A 27,225-nucleotide genomic window follows, 5' to 3' on the forward strand; every position below is an offset into this window, starting at 1 on the left:
TGGGATAGGAAGCGATGTCCTTTCGTGGATTACAAACTGGTTAAAAGACAGGAAACTGAGAGTAGGATTAAATGGTCAATATTCTCAGTGGAAAAGGGTAAACAGTGGAGTACCTCAGGGATCTGTATTGGGACCGGTGCTTTTCAATATATATATATAAATGATCTGGAAAGGAATACGATGAGTGAGGTTATCAAATTTGCGGATGATACAAAATTATTCAGAGTAGTTAAATCACAGGCAGACTGTGATACATTACAGGAGGACCTTGCAAGACTGGAAGATTGGGCATCCAAATGGCAGATGAAATTTAATGTGGACAAGTGCAAGGTGTTGCACATAGGGAAAAATAACCCTTGCTGTAGTTACACGATGTTAAGTTCCATATTAGGAGCTACCACCCAGGAAAAAGATCTAGGCATCATAGTGGATAATACTTTAAAATCGTCGGCTCAGTGTGCTGCAGCAGTCAAAAAAGCAAATAGAATGTTAAGAATTATTAGGAAGGGAATGGTTAATAGAACGGAAAATGTCATAATGCCTCTGTATCGCTCCATGGTGAGACCGCACCTTGAATACTGTGTACAATTCTGGTCGCCGCATCTCAAAAAAGATATAGTTGCGATGGAGAAGGTACAGAGAAGGGCAACCAAAATGATAAAGGGGATGGAACAGCTCCCCTATGAAGAAAGGCTGAAGAGGTTAGGGCTGTTCAGCTTTGGAGAAGAGACGGCTGAGGGGGGATATGATAGAGGTCTTTATGGTCATGAGAGGTCTTGAACGAGTAGATGTGACTCGGTTATTTACACTTTCGAATAATAGAAGGACTAGGGGGCATTCCATGAAGTTAGCAAGTAACACATTTAAGACTAATCGGAGAAAATTCTTTTTCACTCAACGCACAATAAAGCTCTGGAATTTGTTGCCAGAGAAGGTAGTTAGTGCAGTTAGTGTAGCTGGGTTCAAAAAAGGTTTGGATAAGTTCTTGGAGGAGAAGTCCATTAATGGCTATTAATCAATTATACTTAGGGAATAGCCACTGCTATTAATTGCATCAGTAGCATGGGTTCTTCTTAGTGTTTGGGTAATTGCCAGGTTCTTGTGGCCTGGTTTTTGGCCTCTGTTGGAAACAGGATGCTGGGCTTGATGGACCCTTGGTCTGTCCCAGCATGGCAATTTCTTATGTTCTTATGTTCTTAAGAAAGAAGCTGTAATGGAGTGCTGTGCTCTTTTGGAAAAAATGTTCTTGCATTGTCAGTCTGTTGAGGTAAGCAGCCATTTTGATTCTGTCTTGCTGAACTTTTTGTAATTAAACTGTTGAAAAGCAGAACAGACTCCAGCCTGGTCTGTTCTCTGACCTTCTCCTGTCTTAGACTGCTCCAAGAGTATCACAGGGAGTGAACTGTAACATTTGTCGCAAGGTTATCTTGTGACCGGCAGCTCTCACCCCAGGATGCTAAAGGCCTCCAAAGAGGCAGGCACACAGCTCCCTGAGTTTCCCTAGGTGCACGCACATGGCATGACACCTTATGAAGTCCCCATGGCGGGAAACCTGGCTGCCAGCGCTCAGCGATGACGTCACGTGGTTGGATATAAAAGGCTCAATCATGCCACGCAGGATTTCCTCAGCAACAGATCTCCCAGCTCAGATGCAATGCATTTGCTCCTGCTTTGATTCCTGTCTGCCTTGCTCAGCCTGCCCTGCCTTGTCCAGCCTGCCTTGTCCTGCTTTGTCCAGCCTGCCTTGTCCAGCCTGCCTTGTCCAGCTTGCCTTGCCCAGTCTAGCTTGCTTTGTCCTTTGCTTCCCATCATCCCAGTCCTTCTTCAGTCTACTCAGCACTTATCTCTGCTTTGGACCCAGATCTCCCTCTTGCCTGCCACTGACCTCAGCTATGAACTCTGTCTATACCCCACTTGCCCCCTGCCTCAACCTCCAGCTAGCTCCTGGTAATTGTCTCACTGCAGCCTGTCCAGACCTTGACCTTGCTCTGGACATTCTCTCTCTATACACTCTGTGGGACCCTTGCCTGTCCTGCTGGCCCCTGGAACTCAAAGGCTCAACCCACAGGGAATTATTTGTCTACAATTGCTCTTGGAACATAACATCTGAATACCTACCACCCTGATCTGTATGTGAGTTGTTCCCTTTTTTTAAGTTCTGTCCTAAAAAAAATTGCAGAAGTTGGATTCCAGTGGCTGTAACACTGCCTAGTGGTACAAAATCTTCTTTTAAATTCTAAGACTTGAGAGAAAATTCCCTGATTGGTCGCATAACAAGTTATGTTACCCAGTACTGTGGCTATTGAGTACCATAGTGTCAGGGGTTCCAGAGTCCAGGAAGCCCATATGGGAGCGGCATGGGATTGCAAGGCAGGACTTGGGGGAACACAAGGGCCGGTCTTCAGCCTAGCCAGTTCCCTTCCCGCAGGTTAAGCCTTTGAGTTCTAGGGACCAGTAAGTCTCTGAGATGGAGGTACATCATAGTGGAACATGACTAGGCATGTCAAGGCTGGACAAACAAGGCTTGGACAGGCAAGGCAGGCTGAAGACAAAGTTTGTAGGCAGGACAAGGCAAGGCTGGATACTAAGCAGGACCTGGAACTAGACAATACAGATAAGGCAAGGACAAGATGTGGTACAGGCAGGACTGGACAGGATACTGGAACAGATAAGACAAGACCAACAAGGCAGATTAGGGCAAGAATTAGAGAAGGCAGACAAGGGAAACACTGAACAAAGAACACAGAATCCCAAAGGCAGCAATGCTAGGAATAGACAGAATAGGCCGAAAGGCCCCAAGGCAGGATACAAGAGAGAATAGGCCAGATGGCTTCAAGATAGGAAACAAGGCAGGATAGACCCGAGGGCCACAAGGCGAGAAACTAGAAGACCCAAAGGCCACAAGGCTAGACAAAACTATAGGGCAAGAGGGCCCAAAGGCTACAAGATTAGGTGCTAGAAGGCCCGTAGGCCACAAGGCATGGCAAGAAACTAAGCTAGAAAGCCCGAAGGCTACACAGCAAGGAAAGAATGAGGGTCAGGTCAAGGAGCCAAATGAGACACCACGAGAAGACAAGGAGAAACAGGCAAGACTGGTTTACATAGGACTGAGGCTGAGGCATGGCAAGGGCAGTGAGGAAGAGTTTGGCAGGGTGAGAGGTAAGGCTTACTGAGGGCCTCTGCTGGTGGGGAGGCATCAATGCAGGAGACAAGAAGGTAGGATAAGGCTGCATAGCAGGCGAAATACTAATACATAGGTGCCAGCTTTATGGGTGATTGAGCAAACCCAATATTAAACAAACTCCTTCCCTGCGTCCAGGGAGGGGTGATTTTTTGTTGAATTTAGCCCCCACCCAGTCAGTTTGAAAAGTTGGCTCCTATGAAGAGCACCAATTACAGATGAGTACTTATCATATCTAGTTACATGGATTAAAAAGTTAACTGAATCCTTAAGTGGATCCACCTGGAGTTTTTATTCTGTTTCTGTAAGAAAGAGAAATAGGAGATTTGATACTGACATTATCAGGGTTATACATGCCTCTACTTTGTGTATATTTTTTTTAGTAAATTTTTGTAGGCATGCTAAGTAAATATGCTATTATAACTGCATTTCCACTTTGTTGTAGGCAGCAGTCGATGCTTGCAGATTGATGGGATACAGGACTTATTATCATCAAATGATACGTGATGAAGTTCAGCACCTGAAATACAAAATAACAGATATAATAGATGTCGCAACTATGAAGGATTATATGAAAGTAAGAAATCTGTAACTGTTTTCAGATATTTTCCCTGGTTATTAGATTTGCCCTGCAATGTGCCTTGCCACTCAGGAGCTAATGATATTCATCTTATGGTATGGGAAACATGTAACAGCATTGCTGATGGGGATGCTTGAATTGGGAGCAAAAGAAAATCCACAATGTATTACACAAATAGTGTTCCAAATGATTATGTCATAAACTGTATTCGCTGTTAAACTTCTGTCACAATTCTCACTGAACCACAGAACAACCACAAGGCCCATCTCGTCTGCTTATTCTCCATTGATTTCTGACTGAACCCTTGCTTCTTCACAATTAAGGATCCTCTAGGTTTGCCTCATGCTTTCTTGACTTCTGTTATTCTTGCCCCATGACCTCCAAGGTTGCTCCTGGTATCCACTATCCTTTCGGTGAAGAAATACTTTCTTGTGGTACGCCTGAGTTTTATCCTCTTCCAGCTTAAATCATCACTTCTGCAGGTTCTAAGTTCAGAGTTTTGGTGCTAAATTGCTCCTTTTCCTAGCTTCTGACTGCCCTTTGTGAATTGTCACTCTGTTGAGTGAGAATCCATATAAAAATCATGAGATAGAAACATAGAAATGACGGCAGAAAAGGACCAATGGTTCATCCAGTCTGCCCAGCAAGTTTCCCATGGTAGTATCTGCCGCACCGTGCAGGTTACCCCATGTATCAGTCAGTTTTGCATTTTGCTTAATGTGCTTTGCTTAAGGACTTGGCCATAGAAGCAGTCCTGTATTTTTTCATTAATTTCTGAGCATCAGTACTCCAGACTGTAAAAAAGGCATGGCTCATGTTGGTTGTCTCTGAATACAAATTTCTCTTTCCTTTCAGCCCCCACCCCCTTCCTTCAAAGCAGAGAGCAATGTTGCAGTTCCATCAAAATCATCAAGACTTATTGGTTAAGAGTAGTAATCTCATGCCTTCTGTTAAGGGTAGTAAGTGCTGCTCTGTACTGGTTACCCCCATGTTCATCAGTTCTGCAGACCGTAAAAGTCGCAGCTCTTGTTGGTTGCTGTCTAAATCCAATTCTCCCTTTCCCCTGCTGTTGAAGCAGAGAGAGAGCAATGTTGGAATTTCATCAAAAGTATCAAGGTTTATTGGTTAAGGGTAGTAACTACCACACCAGCAAGTTACCCCCATGCACGCTTTCTTCATTTCCTTTAGGAGTTGGCCATATAAGCAGTCCTGTGCCTTTTCCCTTATGTCCGCATAACAGTATCCTAGACCATGGAAGTCGGGGCACTCGTCGTCTTAATCCATTTCCTCTTATCCCCCTGCCATCTAAGTGGGGAGCAATGCTGTAGTTGAATTAAAATTTTAATTCTACCAAATATCACCTCCTTTATTATTTTTTCGAAATATTTGTCTTTATATCTATATGTTTTTTAAGACTATACAATTAAGTATATATTTTTGAAATCTTTAATATACTCTATCAAAGAGAATTGTGAAAAAAAAATTTTTTTTTTTTTTAGGAAAGAGTGTTGTACCTTTCGGCCATGGGCGGCCGCGACTGCAATCCCCTACCTAGATTCGCGGCGACAGGGCCACCGCGGCAGGGTTGGGGAGGCCGCTGGAGTCCGCCTCTCCTCATCCCCGCTCCTCGGCGCGGGTCTCCGCGGAAATTGCCGGCGGGGGAGGCGCCCCAGGCCTCCCCTTGCGGCATCAGGCAACTCGGCAGACATCCCCGGGAACAAGATGGCCGCCCTGTCCTTAGGCGTGAGGCCACGCCTCCTCTGAGGATTTAAAGGGGCCTCGTCCTCTAAATTGTCTTCACCTGCTCCTGATGGGCTAGGCACAGGGAAGTATATAAGGAGACTTCCTCCACTCACTCCTTGACTTGGCAACTAGTCTGCTTGCTTCAGTGAGTCTCCTGGTGCCTTGGGTTCCTGCTTCCTCTTGATTGATTCTCTGGCGTGTGACTTCGGACTGGCAAGTGGTGATTCTCTGGCATGTGACTTTGGACCGGCGAATGACAACTCTCTGGTACTCGACCTCGGACTCCTTTGATGGACCTTCCACCTTCGAGGGCCCTCCTAAGTACAAGCAGCCCGGGTCCCTACGGGCTCTTCCCGGGGGGACCGTGGGCTTCCAGCGGCGAAGAACCGGCTAGCTCCTGCTTCGACTCCGCCTCGCCACCCGACGGGGGAACCCGAGGAGTTGTCTCCTCAGGTAGTACCAACTCCCCCTCGGTCCAAGGGTTCACATCTCTCTAGGTCATAACAAATTGCCAAGTCCATGAACCCGGCAGAGGTGTCTGCCCGCCAGGCCATTCCCAGAATTGCGCAATGTATGATGGACCAGCAAAAAACCCTGGACGCCCTTGTCTCCGCAGTGGAGAATCTGAATCAACGCTTCGAGGTGTTAGGGCCCATGAATCCTACCTTGCCATCGCCGGCTATGGCTCCCAGGGTCCGCTCGGTGATTCGCCTGCCTACACCACGCTTTTCCAGGGAACCCCGGTCTTGTAGGGGTTTCATCAACCAGTGCAATATGCACTTTTGCCTGCAGCCGACCCTCTTTCCCAACGACGCTACTAAGACAACCTTCATTCTCTCTCTCCTCGAAGGGAAGGCCCTAGAATGGGCTTCCCCCCTGTGGGAACGGGATGACCCCATACTGAGTAATTTGAAAAAGTTCTGGGAGCTTTTCCGAATGAGCTTTAGTGACCCCACTCAGGAGGTATCTACCGGGCCCAAGCTTCTCCAACTGCGCCAGGGTTCAAGAATGCTTTCTGAGTTTGCCATTGAGTTCTGGACCCTTTCTTCAGAGCTCGGCTGGGGCCCAGACTGCTTACGAACCATCTTCCTACAGGGACTCAGTCCAAGAATCAAATACGAACTCGCAGGTCGGGAGCTACCTAGGTCCTTAAACGCCCTCATCGACTTGGTGGGGCGTATTGATAGACGCCATCAAAAGGCCCAGATGGCCAAGAAAACCTTGACCTCCTCTAGACGCCCTCAACGCTCACCTTCTCCTAAAGGTGAATCTGGAGTCTTCCAAGCACCGGCCGAAGAACCCATGCAACTGGGCCGAGGGAGGCTCTCCACTCAGGAGCATCAAAGGCGAATAAAAGACGGATACTGCCTCTACTGCGGCGCAGCGGGTCACCAATTAGCCGCATGCCCGGTGTGGCTGGGAAACTCCCGGGCCTAGGACCTGAAGGAGGACTCTTCCTGGGCCTAACATCACCTGCACCTCCACTAACCCTACCAGTCGCACTGACATCTGGGGACCGCGAATTCCATACTTTAGCCCTGGTGGACTCAGGAGCCAGGGGCAACTTTATCATGAGGAGTTAGTGGTTCACTTAAAAATCTCACACCTTCGCGCCCAGGCTCCATTGGTCCTTTTGTCCATCCAGGGCAAGCCACTCCCGGGGCGGGTGACACATCTCACAGAAGCCGTCCAACTTCGGGCTGGGCTTCTTCACGTCGAGTGGATTTCTTTCCACATCCTGGAACGTTCCATACACCCCATCGTCCTGGGACTCCCATGGCTTCAAAAACATTGTCCCCAATTCAATTGGAGAAACTTACAGCTAACCCAATGGGGGCCGACTTGTCATGACACTTGCCTCCAACCGGTAGTTCCAGTGCAATACTCAACTGTCTTCGCGAGCCTCCAAGGCCTGCTGACGCCCTATGCTACTTACACTAATGTTTTTTCCAAGCGGATGGCCGAGACACTCCCGCCTCACCGACCATTTGACTGTGCCATTAAACTTCTTCCCGGCACAGAACCCCCTCGGGGACGCACCTATGCCCTTTCGCCCTCGGAGACTCAAGCCATGTCTCGCTACATCAAGGAAAATCTGGATAGGGGATTCATCCGCAAATCGACATCCCCGGCGGGGGCTGGTTTCTTCTTCATAGGGAAAAAGGATGGAACACTTTGCCCTTGTATCGACTACCGGTGCCTGAATGCCATAACCATCAAGGACCGGTATCCATTGCCCCTAATCTCCGAGCTGTTTGATCGCCTTCAAGGCGCTAAAATCTTTACCAAACTGGACCTCCGGGGAGCCTACAACCTGATTTGTATTAAGGAGGGGGACGAATGGTAAACGGCCTTCGATACCAGAGACGGCCACTACGAGTACCTAGTGATGCCATTTGGGCTCTGCAGCGCCCCAGCGGTGTTTCAAAATACCATGAATGAAATCTTCCGAGACACTATTGTGCATTGAGTGAAAAAGAATTTTCTCTGATTAGTCTTAAATGTGCTACTTGCTAACTTCATGGAATGCCCCCTAGTCCTTCTATTATTCGAAAGTATAAATAACCGATTTCACATCTACTCATTCTACTCATTCAAGACCTCTATCATATCCCCCCTCTGCCGTCTCTTCTCCAAGCTGAACAGCCCTAACCTCTTCAGCCTTTCCTCATAGGGGAGCTGTTCCATCCCCTTTATCATTTTGGTTGCCCTACTCTGTACCTTCTCCATTGCAACTATATCTTTTTTGAGATGCGGCGACCAGAATTGTACACAGTATTCAAGGTGCGGTCTCACCATGGAGCGATATAGAGGCAGTATAACATTTTCCGTTTTATTAACCATTCCCTTCCTAATAATTCCTAACATTCTGTTTGCTTTTTTGACTGCTGCAGCACACTGAACTGACAATTTTAAAGCAATATCCACTATGATGCCTAGATCTTTTTCCTGGGTGATAGCTCCTAATATTGAACCTAACATCTTGTAACTACGGCAAGGGTTGTTTTTCCCTATATGCAACACCTTGCACTTGTCCACATTAAATTTCATTTGCCATTTGGATGCCCAATCTTCCAGTCTTGCAAGGTCCTCCTGTAATGTATCACAATCCGCTTGTGATTTAACTACTCTGAATAATTTTGTATCATCTGCAATTTGATAACCTCACTCATCATATTCCTTTCCAGATCATTTATATATATATTGAAAAGCACCGGTCCAAGTACAGATCCCTGAGGCACTCCGCTGTTTACCCTTTTCCACTGAGAAAATTGACCATTTAATCCTACTCTCTGTTTCCTGTCTTTTAACCAGTTTGTAAGCCACGAAAGGACATCGCCTCCTATCCCATGACTTTTTAGTTTTCTTAGAAGCCTCTCATGAGGGACTTTGTCAAACGCCTTCTGAAAACCCAAATACAATACATCTACTGGTTATCCTTTATCCACATATTTATTAACCCCTTCAAAAAAATGAAGCAGATTTGTTAGGCAAGACTTCCCTTGGGTAAATCCATGTTGACTGTGTTCCATTAAACCATGTCTTTCTATATGCTCTATAATTTTGACCTTGAGAATAGTTTCCACTATTTTTCCCAGCACTGAAGTCAGGCTTTTTTTGATTTTAATGATAGGTTACAAATTTTAACTAATAGATCAGAAATTTCATTTTTGAGTTCCTTTAGTATCCTAGGATGCATACCATCTGGTCCAGGTGATTTCCTACTCTTTAGTTTGTCAATCTGGCCTACTACATCTTCCAGGTGCACAGTGATTTCGTTCAGTTCGTCTGACTCATTACCCCTGAAAACCATCTCCGGAACTGGTATCTCCCCAACATCCTCATTAGTAAACACGGAAGCAAAGAATTCATTTAGTCTTTTTGCAATGGCCTTATCTTCCCTAAGAGCCCCTTTAACCACTCAGTCATCTAAAGGTCCAACCGACTCCCTCTCAGGTTTCTTTGTTCGGATATATTTTAAAAAGTTTTTATTATGAGTTTTTGCCTCTATGGCCAACTTCATTTCAAATTCTCTCTTCGCCTGTCTTATCAGTGTTTTACACTTAACTTGACAATGCTTACGCTTTTTCCTATTTTCTTCAGATGGATCCTTCTTACAATTTTTGAAGGATTTTTTTTTGTCTAAAATAGCCTCTTTCATCTTACTTTTTAGCCATGTGTACAATTCTGGTCACCGCATCTCAAAAAGATATAGTTGCGATGGAGAAGGTACAGAGAAGGGCAACCAAAATGATAAAGTGGATGGAACAGCTCCCCTATGAGGAAAGGCTGAAGAGGTTAGGGCTGTTCAGCTTGGAGAAGAGACGGCTGAGGGGGGATATGATAGAGGTTTTTAAGATCATGCGAGGTCTTGAACAAGTAGATGTGAATCGGTATTTACACTTTCGAATAATAGAAGGACTAGGGGGCATTCCATGAAGTTAGCAAGTAGCACATTTAAGACTAATCGGAGAAAATTCTTTTTCACTCAACGCACAATAAAGCTCTGGAATTTGTTGCCAGAGGATGAGGTTAGTGCAGTTAGTGTAGCTGGGTTCAAAAAAGGTTTGCATATGTTCTTGGAGGAGAAGTCCATTAATGGCTATTGATCAGGTTTACTTGGGGAATGGCCACTGCTATTAATTGCATCAGTAGCATGGGATCTTCTTGGTGTTTGGGTAATTGCCAGGTTCTTGTGGCCTGGTTTGGCCTCTGTTGGAAACAGGATGCTGGGCTTGATGGGCCCTTGGTCTGATCCAGCATGGCAATTTCTTATGTTCTCATTGGTCAGATAAACTGGTCAATACATTTTCAGGCTGGCTGTGGTGATCTCCCAAAGCAGATCAGCACAGCTGGCCTGAAAGTTTGGAAAATGCTGGTGATAATGGTATTTCAGATTTCATTGGTGAGGGTACTCTTCTCCTAGTATTATCCATTGGGTGTTAAGTAGGGAAGAAATTGCCCTTTGGCAGCAGATTTAATTTAGGAGAACCTCTTCCCAGTGGTAGTGTTGCGGTCTCTGCCGCTTCCCCTTCGCTAGCTCTGAACAGTGCCTACCTCCGCTGCTGGAAACGCCGCGTTCCGCGTGGCTGGGACTCCGGCAGCTCTGCTAGCTCCACGTGGCGGCCGCCATTGCTTGCCCGTCTCCCCGCTGCCTCGCGCACACGCGAGGACGCCCACTTTGTGCGCACAGCTCCCGGAAGTCTGGCCCCGCCTGTGCTGATGACGCCACGCCCTAAGCCCGATATAACCGGCGTCCGGACTCCTTCTCCTCGCCTTGCAACGAGGTTCACTACTGTCTAGTAGTTCTGAGTTGCGCTTCGTCTGTTCCTCATTCCTGACTTACCCTTTGGACTGCCTTTTGACTTCGCTTTAGCCTGCCGCCTGCCTCTGACCTTGGTTCATTCCCGACTTCGCTTCAGCCTGCCGCCTGCCTCTGACCTTGGTCCGTTCCCGACTTCGCTACAGCCTGCTCCAGTCTACAGCCTGCTTCCGTCCACAGCCTGCTACAGACTCCATTCCAGTCTACAACCTGCTTCCGTCCACAGCCTGCTACAGACTCCATTCCAGTCTACAACCTGCTTCAGTCCACAGCCTGCTACAGACTCCGTTCCAGTCTACAGCCTGCTTCAGTCCACAGCCTGCTACAGATTCCATTCCAGTCTTCAGCCTGCTCCAGTTCCTGCATTCTACAGACCCTGCCTCAGTGTCCGGTTAGTTACAGCTCCCGCTGCCGCCCGCTGCCCTGTCATCAGCTGGCCCACGGACTGCCTTATACTTTTGGACTTCCTATACTACACTCTCAGCCTAGGCTTTACCTGCCACTGGACTTTGAGCATATTCCCCAAGTCCCAAGGTTCCAGGACCCTACGGGCTCCTCCTGGGGGGCTCCTGGTTCCCGGGTGAACACCGCCAGCCTGTGGCTCCGCCTCCCGGCCTACCCTGTCATCCTAGGTGGGCCGGCCCAAGGGTCCACTACCTCGCCTGCAGTGTCCAACTGCAACAGGTAGATATTGTAGGGGGAGACCCCCCAGGATGCCAGTATTTCCTGAAGAGATGGTGCAGGATTTATGGTGCACTCTGCCAAGAAGCATTACAAACCTCATTTTATTCAGTTTTTGTTTTTTTTTTTAATTTATTATTTATTAAATTATAACATTTACAAAGAAATGATATAATCAGGAATATCCAGAAATTATACATATCAGAATTTTCATTTTAACCACAATTTCAACAATTATCTAGCACACATCTAGGAGAAGAAGGAGATCTCAAGTCAGCAGTGCGTCATTTATTACTGTTACAACCCTATCCCCAACAATTACCAACTACTCTGAGACTTATCCCTTAGGAAATGTTTCAAGTACGAGGGGTCCAAAAAGACAAACTTATTGTTTTGAAACAATATCTGGCACTTGCAAGGAAATTTTAAGAAAAAACTAGCTCCTATCTCTAGGGCCAGTTGCTTCAAAGACAAGAATTGTTTCCTTCTTGCCTGAGTTGCACGGGAAACATCGGGAAAAACTTGTATCTTTTGCCCACAGAAATTATGATCTTTATTTTGAAAATATTTTGTAAAGAATAAGTTTTGGACTTCCGGCTATGACGTCAAGGGAGATGGAAGCAACTGGGTAGAGCTCCGTGGCCCCGCTCCCCTACTCACTAAAAATCGCCTCTACTCCCAGGTAAATCCGCCGTTTCTTTTCTCTTTCTCGGTAGCCTTTCTGCAGGGACTGCAAGCCCCGGAGACACCGGGACGCAGAGGGTGCACATGTAGGATACCTCCCCGGACTTTTCTCTAACCATGGCAGCGCTGTAAAATGGCGGCGGCCCTGTGGGTTTTTTTTTTTTCTCTTCTTTTTCTCTTTTAATTTTGCAGCCACATGGTGCTGAAGCTCAGTGCTAAGGAACCCAGATTTGTGTCCCCCCACCATCCAGCAAAATTGGCCGTTTTTAAATGCTCTGCAGTCTTCTCTGTAGTGACCGTCAGCGTCGGGTATACACGAGTGCTACCCCTCCAGATTGCTAGATACCTGCGGGAGCGCTGCAAAATGACGGCGGCCATGTTTTTTTTACAATTTGGTGCCGTGAGAGGTTGCTGCCTGACTCTGGGGAACTTTGACCTTGGCTCCTCCTGTTCCCGATAAAGACCTGCCATTTTATCTTTTTGATCAGTGCTGAGACCCTCACTACGGGGACCATCAGCCCCGGAGGCAGCGTGACGCCTCGAGTGAGCGAGGGATATTGCTCTGGTTCTTCAAACATCCGTGGGTGTGCTGGAAACGGCGGTGGACTGATTTTCTGAGATTTGGAGCTGCAAGGTCATATTGACTGTCTTTACAGATCCCTGTTCGCTGACTCCCCTGCGCGACAATAATTTATCAGCAGACCGTTACGGGGTATGCAAAACCGCAGTGGCCATTGTGTAGGGGATCGCAGCACTCACCGACCACGTGTGGGGATACCTAAGATGGCTGCAGTACCGACGAGTGAAACTGTGACAACCTCCTTTATGGAGGAGGCCCTTAAACAAATATCACAGCGTGTCACGGAGGCCCTAGATGGAAGACTCATCAAGCTTCAGACCTCTTTGGAGGACATAAAGGGCATCGTGGAAAACCAGTCCAGAGAGTTGGATGTCGCTGAAACAACTATTTCAGATCTTGGTGATAGAGTGTCTGAATTGGAGCGTCAGGTGAGGGTCCTGCAGGGCCAGCAGCAAGACTTGATCACTCGGATGGAGGCGCAGGAGGACCGTGGACGCAGGAATAATTTGAAAATTATAGGCCTCCCGGAACAATTAAAGGATGGGGAATTATGGAATTTTATTGAGAAGTGGCTCCCGGAACAGGTTGCGCTAAATCTGGAGGGTGAACGCCTGCAGTGTGAGCGAATTCATCGAATAGGCCCTCCCCGGGAGGGTGCAGACAGATGTGCAGACAGATCTTTAAAAACACATTTATTTCAAATTGCATTTCATATACCACCCACCAAATAATGCATCATATTCCCAGTTTTGGCACCTGATCCCGATTCTTTTCACTTGCTTTCTGATCTGTTTAAATTACCTATTTTATTTCAATTTATTTTATGTTAATGAATAATTTTTGTAATTTTTTATATCTTCTATAACTAAGTTATCTTTAAGTAACCTTTACTTTAGTTTTTATTAGTTTTTATCCCTTTTATTTGATATTTGTAAACCGTTTTGATTAAACACTGTTTGTAAAGACGGTATAGAAATATTTTTAAATAAATAAATAAAATAAATGTGATGGCGCGTATTTTGCATTGGAAACATAAAACACAATTGATGAGAGCCTTCCGTCAGAAGGCATTGGTGGAATACCAAAATAATCGCATTTTGCTGTTTAATGACTTCTCTGCCAGCAGTGCAGCTCAGCGAAAACTGCTGTCACCGGCCTGTACAGCGCTTCATAAAAGAGGCATTCGGTTTGTGCTGTTGTATCCTGCAAAGTTATGTGTTCATCACAACAATAAAGTTCTTTATTTTACCACTAAGGAAGCCGCCGACGGATTCATCAAGACTCTTCCAAGGATCGAGGAGGAGTGAAGCATGCATATCTACAGTTTCAGCTTTCCGTTCTGGATGTTTGTTTTGGTTCAATAGAAGCAATAAGGAAGCGCATGAGTGGCTACATGAGAGAATGTAGGGGCTGCCGGAGGGGCCTTATTTTTTTTCTCTTTTCCTGACAGTTATATACAGGCTCCTTGAATGGCCAATCAGCCTGAAGTGGATGTTGCCCTGCCTGAGCATGGAGACGGCTAACTCATCTCTTTGGACCTTAATGTGTTTTTGTTCCTTGATTGGTAATGCTTAACTATCGGAGTACGAAGTTCTGGTGGTATACTGGGGAAAATATTTTTTGATTGTTTAAGGGGGGAGCGGGGTTGGAGGTGGTCACCCTAAACCTCAGTGTTCTGCGGGGGTGGGGTGGACCAATACCTCTTGGAGCAAAGGTGTTGAGAGATACGAAAATTGGGTTTGGTGTGGATGGCTGTGATGGGTGATTTGAGTGTTGGTTTGAATGTGTGGATGCTTGTGGGGGGGAAGGGGGAGGGGGAACCTCTATACAAATGCAACTGCTATTATTTTACTGGCTGACTCGACACTTGATAATTTATCCTCTAAGGCCCAGGCTGGGGGGTCTTGAGAGGTCCCATGGGAACGATATCTCTGTTTATTCTGTTTATCTGGGTACCTGGTATGGCGCAGGTTAAAATGGTATCCATGAATGTAGATGGTATTCATTCACCGATCAAACGGAAAAAGTTATTTACCATGTTTAAACGTATGCATGCCCATGTAGTATTTCTACAGGAAACGCATCTTAATGATAATGAACATGCTAAATTAAGGAGGGACTGGGTAGGTCATTGTTTTTATTCTTCCTTTAATTCGAGACAACAGGGGGTGGCTATTCATGTTCATAAAAATGTGCCTTTCCAGCCCATGCAGGCCTATCAGGACCCAGAGGGCAGGTATATTATTGTTGTAGGTACACTATATGCACAGAAAATGGTGTTATGTAATATATATGCTCCAAATGTGTACTCCTCTGCCTCTCTGGTGAGTCGCTTGGCAGAGTTCTAAGACTGTCGGCTGGTGATTGGTGGAGATTTTAACATAGTGGCCAATCAGCAACTTGATATTCGACCTTCTAAACCGGTTAATCCGCAGCATCAGCACAAGGGTGTTAACCTCTTATGCGATGGATTACGGTTATTGGATATATGGCGGGTGTTACACCCAGGTGAATCTGACTATACATTCTATTCAAACCCGCATCAGACTTATTCACGACTGGACTACTTACTGGTTTCAGAGTCCTGGTTCCCGAAGGTGACGGAGGCTAGTATTGGCACTATCTCCCTTTCAGATCATGCACCTGTAACGGTGACGCTGAGCTGCGGACTTAGTTCCCGGCCTCCATTCTCCTGGCGCATGCATCCTGACCTTTATTTAGATAAAGCATTTCATACTTATTTACAGAATAGTTGGACAGAATACTTAAAATGTAATGTTACTCCTGATGTTGGTGCTGAGATAGTGTGGGAGGCAGGAAAGACTGTGATGTGGGGGGGCCATTATAGCATATGTCGCTAAGAGCAATAAAAAATGTAATGCGGAAATTTTGAGATTAACTGCCATTCTTAAAGACGCTCAAAAGCAACATATGACTACACTGACAGTCAATACTAAAGCGACTGTTGATCGTGCTCGGGAAGCCCTTAACGGTTTGCTCCACCAGAGAGCTTCCAAGTCCCTCCGATATTATCGTTATCAATTATATAAATATGGAAATAGGGCTAGTAAGCTGATGACCCATCTTATTCGGCCTAAAGGGCGGTGGGCATCGGTGACGGGGATCTGGGATCGAGCGAGAGTTCTCTTAAACACGCCACCGGACATAGAGTGTCGGTTTCGGGATTACTTTAAGTCCCTTTATGACCCTAAGGTTATGGATGCCAGTGTGGCTGACTCTCTATTCCAAGATCTCCCATGGCCCTCGTTGATCGAGGAACAAGCCCAGACGCTTAACAGGCCTATTACAGAAGGGGAAATCTACTCTGTTATACATAAGCTCAAATTGGGTAAAGCTGCTGGGATGGACGGGTTAGGCTCAGAATTTTACAAGGTGCTGAAATATACCGTTCTGACCCCTTTGCAAAAATATTATACTGACCTGTTGTCTACCCAACGTATAGCTGAGGGTACTAATCGCTCTGTCATTGTTGTTATCCCCAAGCCTGGAAAAGATCCTCTGGAGGTGGATTCCTATAGGCCCATTTCCCTGCTGAATGTTGATATTAAAATCTTGGCAGGGGTGCTTGCGGCCCGCTTGTCTGGGCTCCTCCCTCTCCTTATCCAAGAGGATCAGATGGGTTTTGTAAAGGGGCGGCAGGGAGTACGAAATATACGTAGGTTATTGGCGGTTCTCAGTTACCAGCCGACAGCGGAGGCTCCAGTCCTAAGTTTTGATGCGGAAAAGGCTTTTGACTCCCTATCGTGGGAATACTTGTTTTGGGCCCTGAGGCGTTTCTCGGGGGCCTTCCTTCAGTGGCTAGAGGCCCTCTACAGTAACCCTAGCGCCTCTATTTTACTTAATGGGGAACCCACAGAACCCTTTTCCCTACACTGTGGTGTCCGACAGGGGTGCCCGCTGTCCCCGCTTCTATTTGTGCTGGCCTTAGAGCCTTTGGCTATTCGGCTGCGCGGGGACCCGCGGTTCTCTGGGATTAGTGTAGATGGTTACTCTCTAAAGACAGCTTTATTTGCTGATGACGTTCTTTTGTTTGTGGGAAAACCACGTACTAGTATACCCATCATTATTACTCTTTTTGACAAATTTCATCTGGTGGCAGGGCTCAAAATCAACTATGGAAAGACAGAAGCCTTGGCCTTAAATGTTCACCTGCCAGACTCCTGGGAGGGCTCTTTCCTCTTTCAATGGGCACCTGATAAGATAAAGTATCTGGGTATTTGGGTCCCCCGCCATTTGGAACGGCTGTATGAATTAAATATTACCCCGTGTATCCTAAAGCTTAGGGCGCAACTGCAAAGTTGGATATCCTTACCCCTATCCCTGTTTGGTAGAGGTGCTCTCATCAAAATGGTGGTCATGCCCCGGCTCTTATATTTATTGCATGTGATCCCCTGCTGGCTAAGGGCTGCGGACATACAGCAGTTGTGAAAGGGCCTCCAACAGTTTCTTTGGAAGGGAAAGTGAGCCCGCCTGCCCTATACTGTTTTGGAATGCCCTAGAGAACAAGGGGGGTTAAATCTGCCCAACTTTCGACTCTATAATGTGGCATGCCAGCTTCGCTTTGTGGGTGAATGGCTCACGGGTACTTACTCTTACTGTGCACATGGAATATTAACTAAGATGTCCCAAACTGAGACCCCTTTAAGCATTTTGCAGTTGCCCCCCGGGGTGCGCAGCCGCTTGGCTTTTTCCAGGGTGCTTTTGTTTCCATGTATTCGAGCTTGGAGGTGGTTGCGACGGCTGTGGGGACAGAGAGGATTGGTATCCCTCCTTATGCCGTTTTTGGGAAATGCAAGTTTTATGCCAGGGAGAGACAGCAGGGCTGTTTTTCAAGACTGGGAAGACAGAGGTGTGGTATTTTTGTTCCACTTGTTGGACCCGGACTCCCCTGTGATTCAGGACTTTGCCACCTTGGCCCGCACATGTCAACTGCTTAACAAATAATTTTATGCGTATCTGCAAGCCCATCACTATATCCAATCTCTTCATTGGTCGGCAGAGGAGCTGACAAAAGAAATAGCCTTTGCTAACAAGGTATTTGATACTGCCCATCTAACTAACACGATCACTGGATGGAAATCGCTGGGACAGTTTCTAGGACAAGATGGACATTTGCAGCTTCTTGCGACCCGATGGTCGACTCTGATGGGCTTACCACTCACTTCAGACTTTATGAAAAGTTGTTTCAAGGCCCATTATCAGCTAGTGCCGGATGCAGGTCTTCGTGAGGTACAATATAAAATTCTCCATGTTATCTATTGTGACGATGTTCGTAGATATCAAATGAAGTTAACTTCTTCCCCTTCTTGTGGAAAGTGTGGAGCTACCGAAGGCCATTTTTATCATCGTCTACTAGAATGTCCAAAAGTACAGCTGTTTTGGCAGTATGTCATTGCAGTGCTTAATAAAAGTACTGGAGGTGCCCTTACTATTACAGGTCGACTCTTACTGACCCATCACCAAGTGGGACCACTGCCAGGTATCCGTTCCAGAGCTAAGTTTGAGCGTTTGGTGATCTTGATGGCATTTGGACTGATCCAGGGGCATTTTGGCCATTTGGACTGATCCAGGGGCACAGCCGACAGGTGATGCTTGGTTAAGCAGGATGGCCTCCCTGCTGCAGATGGAATATATGGACTTTTGTATCGGTAAACGAGCGCCGGACAAATTGTACTGTGCCTGCTGGAATGCTTGTTATGCCCAGTTCCCTCCAGACTTACAAAATGAACTAAGCGCAAATGGGTATAAATCTACTTGGTCTTACTGAGGTTCCGGGATGGGAGTAGATTAAGGGGGAAGGGGAGTGGTATGTCTGCGATGCTGTTTGAGGAATGTATGAGGTGTGAATGGAGATGTATAAGAAGATGGAATTGGAATGGCAAGTGTGTATAGTAAGCTCAAGGGGGGAGGGAGACGGGGTGCAACAAAAAGGGGGGAAAATTACACCAGGGAGTGTGATCATTGGTAAGATCAGGTGTTGTATTGTTCGTTTGGCATATTGTTTGTACTGTGCACAAGTCATTACTCAAGTTCTGTTATATTGTAGTCCAGAACCGGTGTATCACCTTCCTGTCAATAAAAATTATTTTTGCGGGGGGGCGCTCTCGCCACGAAGCAAGATGGCCGCTTGAATTAGAGCTCCCGCGCAGCTCGAGCCCGATACCCGCTGCGATCACCTCTCAGTATATAACTACAGTTTTCAAACCTCTTGAACTTGCAAGTGGGACCCGCAGCGATGGCGCAGCGCAAAAAAGGACCGGATTTCAAGCAATTTGCGTTTTCTAAACTCGCTGATCTGGAAGAAGGGCCTGAGAGCGCGATTGGAGCCTCGGATTCGCGTGAGCAGGCACCCGAAGGGGAGCGCGATTTAGGCGGAGCGATGGCGGCGGTGCCAGATCTCTCCACGAGAGATGATTTTCGCAGATGGTTTGGAGATATTAGGAAAGAAATGAAAGATAATAAAAAGGAACTTCTGTCCTCCATTGAACAATTAAAAGAAGAGATGGCGGATATAGGGAGACGTGTGGATGACTGCGACATGCGTTTAGATGCGCAGTCTGAGAAACTAGATGGCCTACACACCTCAGTACAGAGAGTTACACAGGATTCTGAAGATATGCTTGCTAAATTGGAGGACTTGGAAAACAGGAGTAGGCGCAATAATTTGAGGTTCAGGGGAATACCAGAAACAGAGGTATATGCTGACTGTGAGAAAACTATACAGAGATTATGCGCTTTTCTCCTACAACATCGAACCGATAATAATGGTGGACAGAACTCTAATCTGCAGGTGGAGTTGGAGCGTGCACATAGAGCTCTCGGCCCTAAGATCGCTGGCAGACCATGAGACATAATAGTATGCTTCACTAGATTTCCCGTGAAAGATCAAATTTACCAAATTGCAAGGAAGCAAGCTGCGTGGGAATGGGAATCCCACCAGGTACAGATTTTCACGGATCTCTCACCCCTGACGCTAAAGAAGCGAATGGAATTCAAAGAAATCACCGCAGTGCTTAGAAAGGAGAATATATGATATCGCTGGCTATTTCCTTTCGGCATTGTCATCACTATTGATGGCTCCACCACTAAAGCCAAGAACATCGAGGAAGCAGCAGCCATTTTAAAATCAGCGGGTCATCCAGTGAAAACTACTAGATTCAAGGACCAGCCATCTTCTGCACCAACGGAGACCCCACGTTGGCAGAGGGTCCGAAATGGAGGGAAAAGGCTCCGATGTAATTCAGGGGACAGCAACTCCGACCAGGACAAAGGGAAAGGTTGATACCTTCGTGAGGACGCTGAGCAAAGATACTACAAGTTGAAATCTAGCTAGGAACTCTGTGTTGCTGGTTCCAAATGGAATCATATGCATTGGGATGGGGGGGGGCGGCGGGGCGGAACGGGCTCGGGATGGGGGGGGAGCGAGCTCCGTGATCGATTTTTACCCCCAAGGCCGACACGGAATGTCACTAGTATGATTCTGTGCAGCAGTCAGGTATTACAGGGGAGGGGGGAGGGTAAGAGGGGGATTGACTGGACAAGTCACTGTCGTAGGAATGCACAAAAATTAACCACAAATGTGATCTTATTGCTCTCTCTGCAGAAGGGAATGAATATTATATTGAGGGTGCTGCCTGCAGAGGGTGGACCACTTTGGAAGGTGATCCGTGGAAAAGGGAGGCCTACAATCAGGGTATGATGTGCAAGAGGGGAACGTTTAGATTCATACTATGACGTCCATTAAATTATGGTCTTTAAATGTGAAGGGCCTTAATAGCCCGCAAAAAAGGCAACATCTCAAGCGGGAAGCGCAGAAGTCCAAGGCAGATATCTTATTTCTGCAGGAAACGCATTTGCAGGGCAAAAATGTTCATTTGCTTCAATGGCCCTTTTACTCCCGCCAATTTCATGCAGCTGCCCCCAAGGAAGGGAAATATACTGGTGTAAGCATATTAATTCACAAAGACTTCCAGGGATCCGTACTCAAACATATAGCGGATCCCAAGGGGCGTTTCCTGTTAATCCAGCTGGATATTGACAAAGAAATTTATACCTTATTGAATGTATATGCTCCAAATACTTCCCAACTTGAATTCCTAGATGGTCTGGATAACGTCCTCAACACAGTCTGGGAATCTGCAGTCCAGGTGTGAACCCTTGAGCCGAACTACCCTGATATCAGAGTAGGTCGGGAGGCGGAGCCACAGGCACAGGTCTTCACCCGGGAACTAGGAACCCCCCAGGAGGAGCCCGTAGGGTCCTAGAACCTTGGGACTTAGGAGCACAGTAACAGTCTCTAAAGGAAAGGCCTGGGCAAGAGTAAGCCACAAAGTCCAGCAGCAGGAAGCAGGAAGGCCCGGCGAGAGCGGGGCAATCAGATAGAGTCTCTAGCCTGCTGAACAAAGCAGTCAGTGAGCAGGCCCGGGGTCTGTGGTAAGCCGCGGAGCGGAACAGACAAGTAACAGGAACAGAGTCTGTAGCGTATCGTAGACTGTGACCAGCTGAAGGCAGGGCTGGAGTCAGTAGCGTGTAATAGAGCCGGACTGGGCAGTGAGTAGAACGAGGACAAACCCAAGTCAGGCTAGCAGCCAGTAGAAGCAGTCTCAGGTGCAGGCAAAAGGTCGGAGGCTGGCGGCAAGCAGGAACGGAGTCGGGCACCAGCTGAAGTCAATGGCGGGCGGCAGGCAGAGCGGAATCAGGAACAAGCTGAGGTCAGTGGCAGGCGGCAGGCAGAACGGAGTCAGGAACAAGCTGAGGTCAGTGGCAGGCGGCAGGCAGAACGGAGTCAGGAACAAGCTGAGGTCAGTGGCAGGCAGAACGGAGTCAGGAACAAGCTGAGGTAAACCGGAAAGCAGAACAGCAGAAGCGCAACTAAGAACTACTAACAGTAGTGACCCTCGTTGCAAGGCAATGAGAAGGCAGATGAACGCCGGTTAAATCAGGCTTGGGGCGTGGCATGGTTAACCCAGGCGGGGCCAGACTTCCGGTGACCGTGCGTCCATAATGCGCGTGGCAGCAGCGAGATGACTCAGCAATGGCGGACGCCCTGAAGGCCCAGCGGAGCCGCGGGAGCGGCGTTCCCCCCATCGGAGGTGAGCCCTGAGCACAGTAGATAGAGGGGAAGCGGTGGAGACCGCAACACCATCCAACCGCGGATAGACAACTCGTCCAGGGGGGGGGGATTGGGAGCTGCGGAAGATCGCAAACGTCTCAAAAAATTTATTAGGGACAGGGAAGTGATAGATATATGGCGGCACAGGAATACCACCACTCGGGACTATACTTTTTACTCCCACCCACATCACTCCTATTCCCGCATTGATTATTTCTTACTAGATAAGATGTTCCACTTCCGGGTTGGGGATTTGGGCATAGGTCCCATAACATGGTCTGACCATGGTCCGATTTGGCTGTCCATACAGACATGCAATGTACAAACGGGCCTACGGTACTGGAAATTGAATGACTCCTTACTGGAGGACGACGCCTTTTGCCAAGATGTGAGATCGGCAATAGACGAATATCAAAAATTTAATAGCTCCAATTCATATCCGAAACCCCTATTGTGGGATTGCTTAAAAGTAGTACTCCGGGGTAAGTTCATATCCCAGGCCTCGTATCGAAAAAAGATAACTCAAGCAAAAGAGGCTGAATTACTGGCCAATGTCTCTGTCCTGGAGAAACGGCATAAAGAGTCTTTATCCCCTAACGTTTACTCCCAGCTTCAGCGTGCTCGTGCGACCTTAAAGGCTCTGCAGGCGAATAATATTGCATATAAGTTACAACTAGTAAGGCAAGAACACTTTGAATGGGGGAACAAGTCTGGTAGGCTGCTAGCACGTCAACTGAAAAAAATGATCACACAAAATCAAATAACCAGGATTAAAGCGGTAGATGGCTCTATTCTAGACTCTGCAGAGTTGATACAACATAGATTTCAACAATTTTATGGGGAACTCTACACTGCAGACTCTAGTATTTCCTTGCCAAATATTGATGATTACCTTGCTAATATCACGCTCCCTCAGTTAACGGAAACGGAGCAGCAATATTTCGAGGGACTCATCACACCCGCTGAGCTCCACTTTGCTGTCAAAACCCTTAAAGTAAATAAGGCACCAGGTCTCGATGGGTACACGAGTCTGTTTTACAAGACATTCACGGATCATGTATCACCTTACTTGCTCGAGGCCTTTAACACCCTTCAAGAAGGAGACTCCCTTCCTCCTGAAGCTAATGTTGCTGGCATCACTATCTTGGCGAAACCTGGCAGAGACCCGTTAGAATGTGGGTCATATCGACCCATATCATTAATTAACATTGACTTAAAGCTCCTAGCCAAGATCCTGGCTACACGGTTGAATAGAGTAATGGCCAAGCTGACCCATCCAGACCAGGCTGGTTTTATTCCAGGGCGGAAAGCGGCAGACGATGTTCGAAAAATAATAGACCTCTTATGGAAGGCCAAAAAAGACCATGTATCGGCCATATTGCTAGCGATTGACGCTGAAAAAGCGTTTGACATGGTCCATTAGCAATTTCTTTTTAGAACGCTGGAAAAGATGAATTTTGGCCCAAACTTTCTAAGTTGGTTATATAAACTTTATGATAACCTGAGAGCTAGAGTAAAGGTAAACGGAGCGTATTCTAACCCTTTCCCGATAACTCGTGGAACCCGGCAGGGGTGCCCGTTGTCTACCCTGTTGTTTGCCTTGTTCCTGGAGCCTCTCACTACGATGATTAGGGGAGACCGATCCATCTCGGGCATTCAGGTGGGGATAGAAGACTATAAGATGTCGCTATTCGCGGACGATGTGTTATTCACCTTAACTAACCCCCACAGTCCCTCACAGGTGTGATAGCCAACTTGAAGGCTTTCAGCTCAGTGTCAGGCTTTCGCTTGAATCTTGATAAATCTGAGGTGTTGAACATCTCCCTACCCATGGCACAGACCACACATCTTCAACAACAATTCCCTCTGAAGTGGGCAGGGTCAAAAATTAAATATTTAGGGATACAAATTGGCACTAACTTGGAAGACTTGTTTAAACTTAACTATATTCCTCTTATTGCCAAGATCTTTCAAGATCTAGATCAGTGGACATCCATGCCAATCTCCTGGACTGGAAGGGTTGCCGTATTGAAGATGACAGTACTCCCTAAATTTAATTATTTGTTCCAATCGTTACCAATTCCAATCCCCACAGCCATGTTAAAGTCTTGGCAAAAGCGATTGTTTGCGTTTATATGGAAGCGGAAACCTCCAAGAGTTGCCCAGGCTACTCTTTTCAGACATAAGCTCCGCGGTGGACTGGGGGTCCCAAAACTCCAGTGGTATTATGCAGCCGCTCAATTAGCAGCAGTCCTCTCATGGCACAAACAAGGCGAACAGCCCAGATGGGTGGCCATAGAGCAGGCTATTCTGGGGTCCTTTCCGCTTAGAGCTCTTACTTGGCAACCTAGGAGGACTCGGAGAATCGATGGTTATATTTCCCTTCCCCTTCAAACCACATTACAATCCTGGGATCAGTGGAAGTCTTTAATAGTGGGTGCGAGACGGTACTTTTGGAACACACATTTATTTCATAATGGGTCCTTCTCTCCGGGGTGGGAGTCTGCGTTGTTTAACGAATGGAAAGATAAGGGAGTGACCATCATGGGTCAGCTTAGGGATAAAGATGGCATTATGACATTTGCACGCACCCGGGAATTGTACAATCTCTCACCCTCCGCTTATTTCTCTTATTTACAATTACGACAGTTTATTAGGCGGGAAAATATACAGGAAGAGTTAAACAAAGGCAAGTCCCAGTTCGAGGGATGGTGTGAGCATGCAGACCGCCTACAAGGTGGTTTGTCAAAAATTTACAATATGTTACAAGGCTCTTTGGCTAGCAGGCCTTCATATGTATACTCATGGGAGAGAGACTTGGGGATTCAGTTCTCAGATGAGGAATGGAATCATGTTTTTCTGCACACCAAGAAATGTTCTGTTTCTTCCTCCCTTACAGAGAATGGTTATAAAGTATTGTTCAGATGGCATCTTACCCCGAGTAGACTGTACAAAGCTAAATTATGTGATACTGATTTGTGTTGGAAAGGTTGTGGTCAATGTGGCTCATATTTACACATGTGGTGGGACTGTCCTAAAGTTAAGAGACTGTGGTATGACGTACAGGACATCATTCGCTGCACTCTGCAACGGCAGGTAGAACTAACACCTGCTCAGGGGCGCTTGAATGTCCCCGTTGATGGATCTAGATTTGAAAGTACACTTATCAACCAGTTTTGCTTAGGGGCTAGGTGTCTCCTCGCCACCCTCTGGAAACAACCACTGGTCCCCTCTAGGGACTCCTTATTACAAAAACTGAATACAATGTGTGTGCTGTATAAGATAACTTCCCAAAAATATCAACACATTCCCAAGTTCGAAAGGACATGGACACCATATACTTCATGGAATCGAGACGAGCTACCCGAGACCATGGAGAACTCTACTTCTAATGCACCTTCTATATGAGACCACCCAAAAATCAGACTGACACACCTGTTCGCCGTGATGCAATATATTATGCTTTATTTTTACAGACACCGCAAAATACTCTGCATTTCCCTCTGTAGACACCATAATACAGTTTGTAGTTGCCTGATAAGTGTTCACCCTGGTACATGCTGTTATTCCTCTTGTGGCTGTTTGATGGTTTTTATTCTGTTACAAGTTGCATTCCTTATTTAGTTTACGCAGTACAGTAGAATTATGTTTGTCTCTAGTCATTTGTCGATGCGCATGATACTGTATAATCATTGGGAGACTTTACATACTACTGTACCATGTTTACCACAGTGTATGACGAATAAACATTATATTATAAAAAAAAAAAAAAATTATTTTGCAAAAAAGAAAAAAAAGAAGAAGTCTTTATCCCGTGTTAAAGAAAAAGAGATTAACAGTGTTGCCCTAGAATTTATATTGTCCAGAGAATACTCTAAAAAGTAGAGACCCCTGGACTATCCAATATATCTACTCCACCCTCTTGCGCTTGTATCGTTTTCCTCTTAGGCAAATAATACATTTTAGAAATAATAGGAATTTTCTCTACTTCAATTGACAATATTTCTACTGCATATTTTTTATATAACTCAACAGCCGACATCAGTCTTGAAATTGGGAAATTCAATAACCTAAGGTTAAAAGATCTTAATTCATTCTCCATCATTTCAATCTTGTTATGCAGTATCAAGTTATCTTTTAGGTATATTAATAGCCTTCAAATTATTTACTAGTGGGTTCAAATTTGCTACTGCTTGCTCTACATTATTGGTCCTACAATCTAGTTCCTCGAGTTTTGCTCTGGTTTCAACAGAAAAAGTATGTACATTAGAAAGAGATCTAGACATTTTCTTATCAATTTTTACAGATACTCTCCACACATCCAATAGCGTTACGTTTTCCAGTTCTACAATATTCTCCTCCCCTTCACTACCTATTTCGGGAATTATTGATGGACACTGGACCTTAGTATTACTCGCAGTTGCCTCGCCACCCCCAGATGTTATATTCGAATGTATATTCCCCTCTGGTGTAGCCCCATTTCCGTTTAAGGTTACTATCCCAGAGGAGCCTATAACACCTTCAGCTACTTGTATACCTTCTCCTCTAGGTTGTGAGGGGGGTTGTGTGGACCTGGGACTTAAGGATACACCCAATAGGCAGTTTCCCTATAAATTGTCCCTTACGGTGGACTCGCCCATATGCACTATGTGAGAATCCATCGGTCCAATCCTCCTTGACAAAGGGACTGTTGGAGAGGAAGTATAATTTTTAGATTTCCGTTTTCTTCCCATAATTTTTCCTTACCCAGGGGCGCGTCCCTTTGGAGCAGGGCTTTGGCTGTGTGCCAGCGGCTGCACGCCGTAAGGCCCTTCTTTTATGCTGTCCCAGGGTACCTTATGATGATGTCACTAGGGTCCGCCCCCTCGATCTGGGCCTCTCCTCTCCTCAACCAGGAGAAAGTTCTCTTTATCTCTCAATTGCTTCAACAAAGCAAAACTGGAATCAGGCAGTTCCCAGCACGCTGAACTTTCTCTCCTCTCCCCGGCCTGCGCGCCGCAGGGCCCTTGTTTTATACTGTCCCCAGGGCACCTGATGATGATGTCCCTAGGGGTCCGCCCCCTCGATCCGGGCCTCCCCTCTCCTTGACCAGGAGAAAGTTCTCTTTATCTCTCAATTGCTTCAACAAAGCAAAACTGGAATTGGGCAGTTCCCAGCATGCTGACCTTTCATTCCTCTCCTCCATTTTATTCAGTTTTAGACTTAAAATGAGTTTGCTTTTGGTCCAAACTCACTGAACTGCAAGTGGCTTCTTCCTGAATTTCCACTGACATAACAAGAGCCCATTCACCACTGAGAAAGGCATCTGCCTGTCTTACAC

The 27,225-nt window shown here is 46.4% G+C and overlaps 1 protein-coding gene across 2 annotated transcripts in view; it reads left to right on the top strand.

Moving 5' to 3' along the window:
- The window catches only part of C5HXorf58 (chromosome 5 CXorf58 homolog), a 125,999-nt gene that overhangs the window by 45,048 nt on the left and 53,726 nt on the right, over positions 1-27,225 (top strand). For both annotated transcript variants that reach the window (XM_029603413.1, XM_029603414.1), the window contains exon 6: positions 3,627-3,758. In XM_029603413.1, coding sequence (XP_029459273.1) covers positions 3,627-3,758 — 132 coding nt within the window. The remainder of the gene's footprint in view (positions 1-3,626; positions 3,759-27,225) is intronic.

This window comes from Rhinatrema bivittatum, chromosome 5 (assembly GCF_901001135.1).
Source record: "Rhinatrema bivittatum chromosome 5, aRhiBiv1.1, whole genome shotgun sequence".
Taxonomy (NCBI): Eukaryota; Metazoa; Chordata; class Amphibia; order Gymnophiona; family Rhinatrematidae; genus Rhinatrema; species Rhinatrema bivittatum.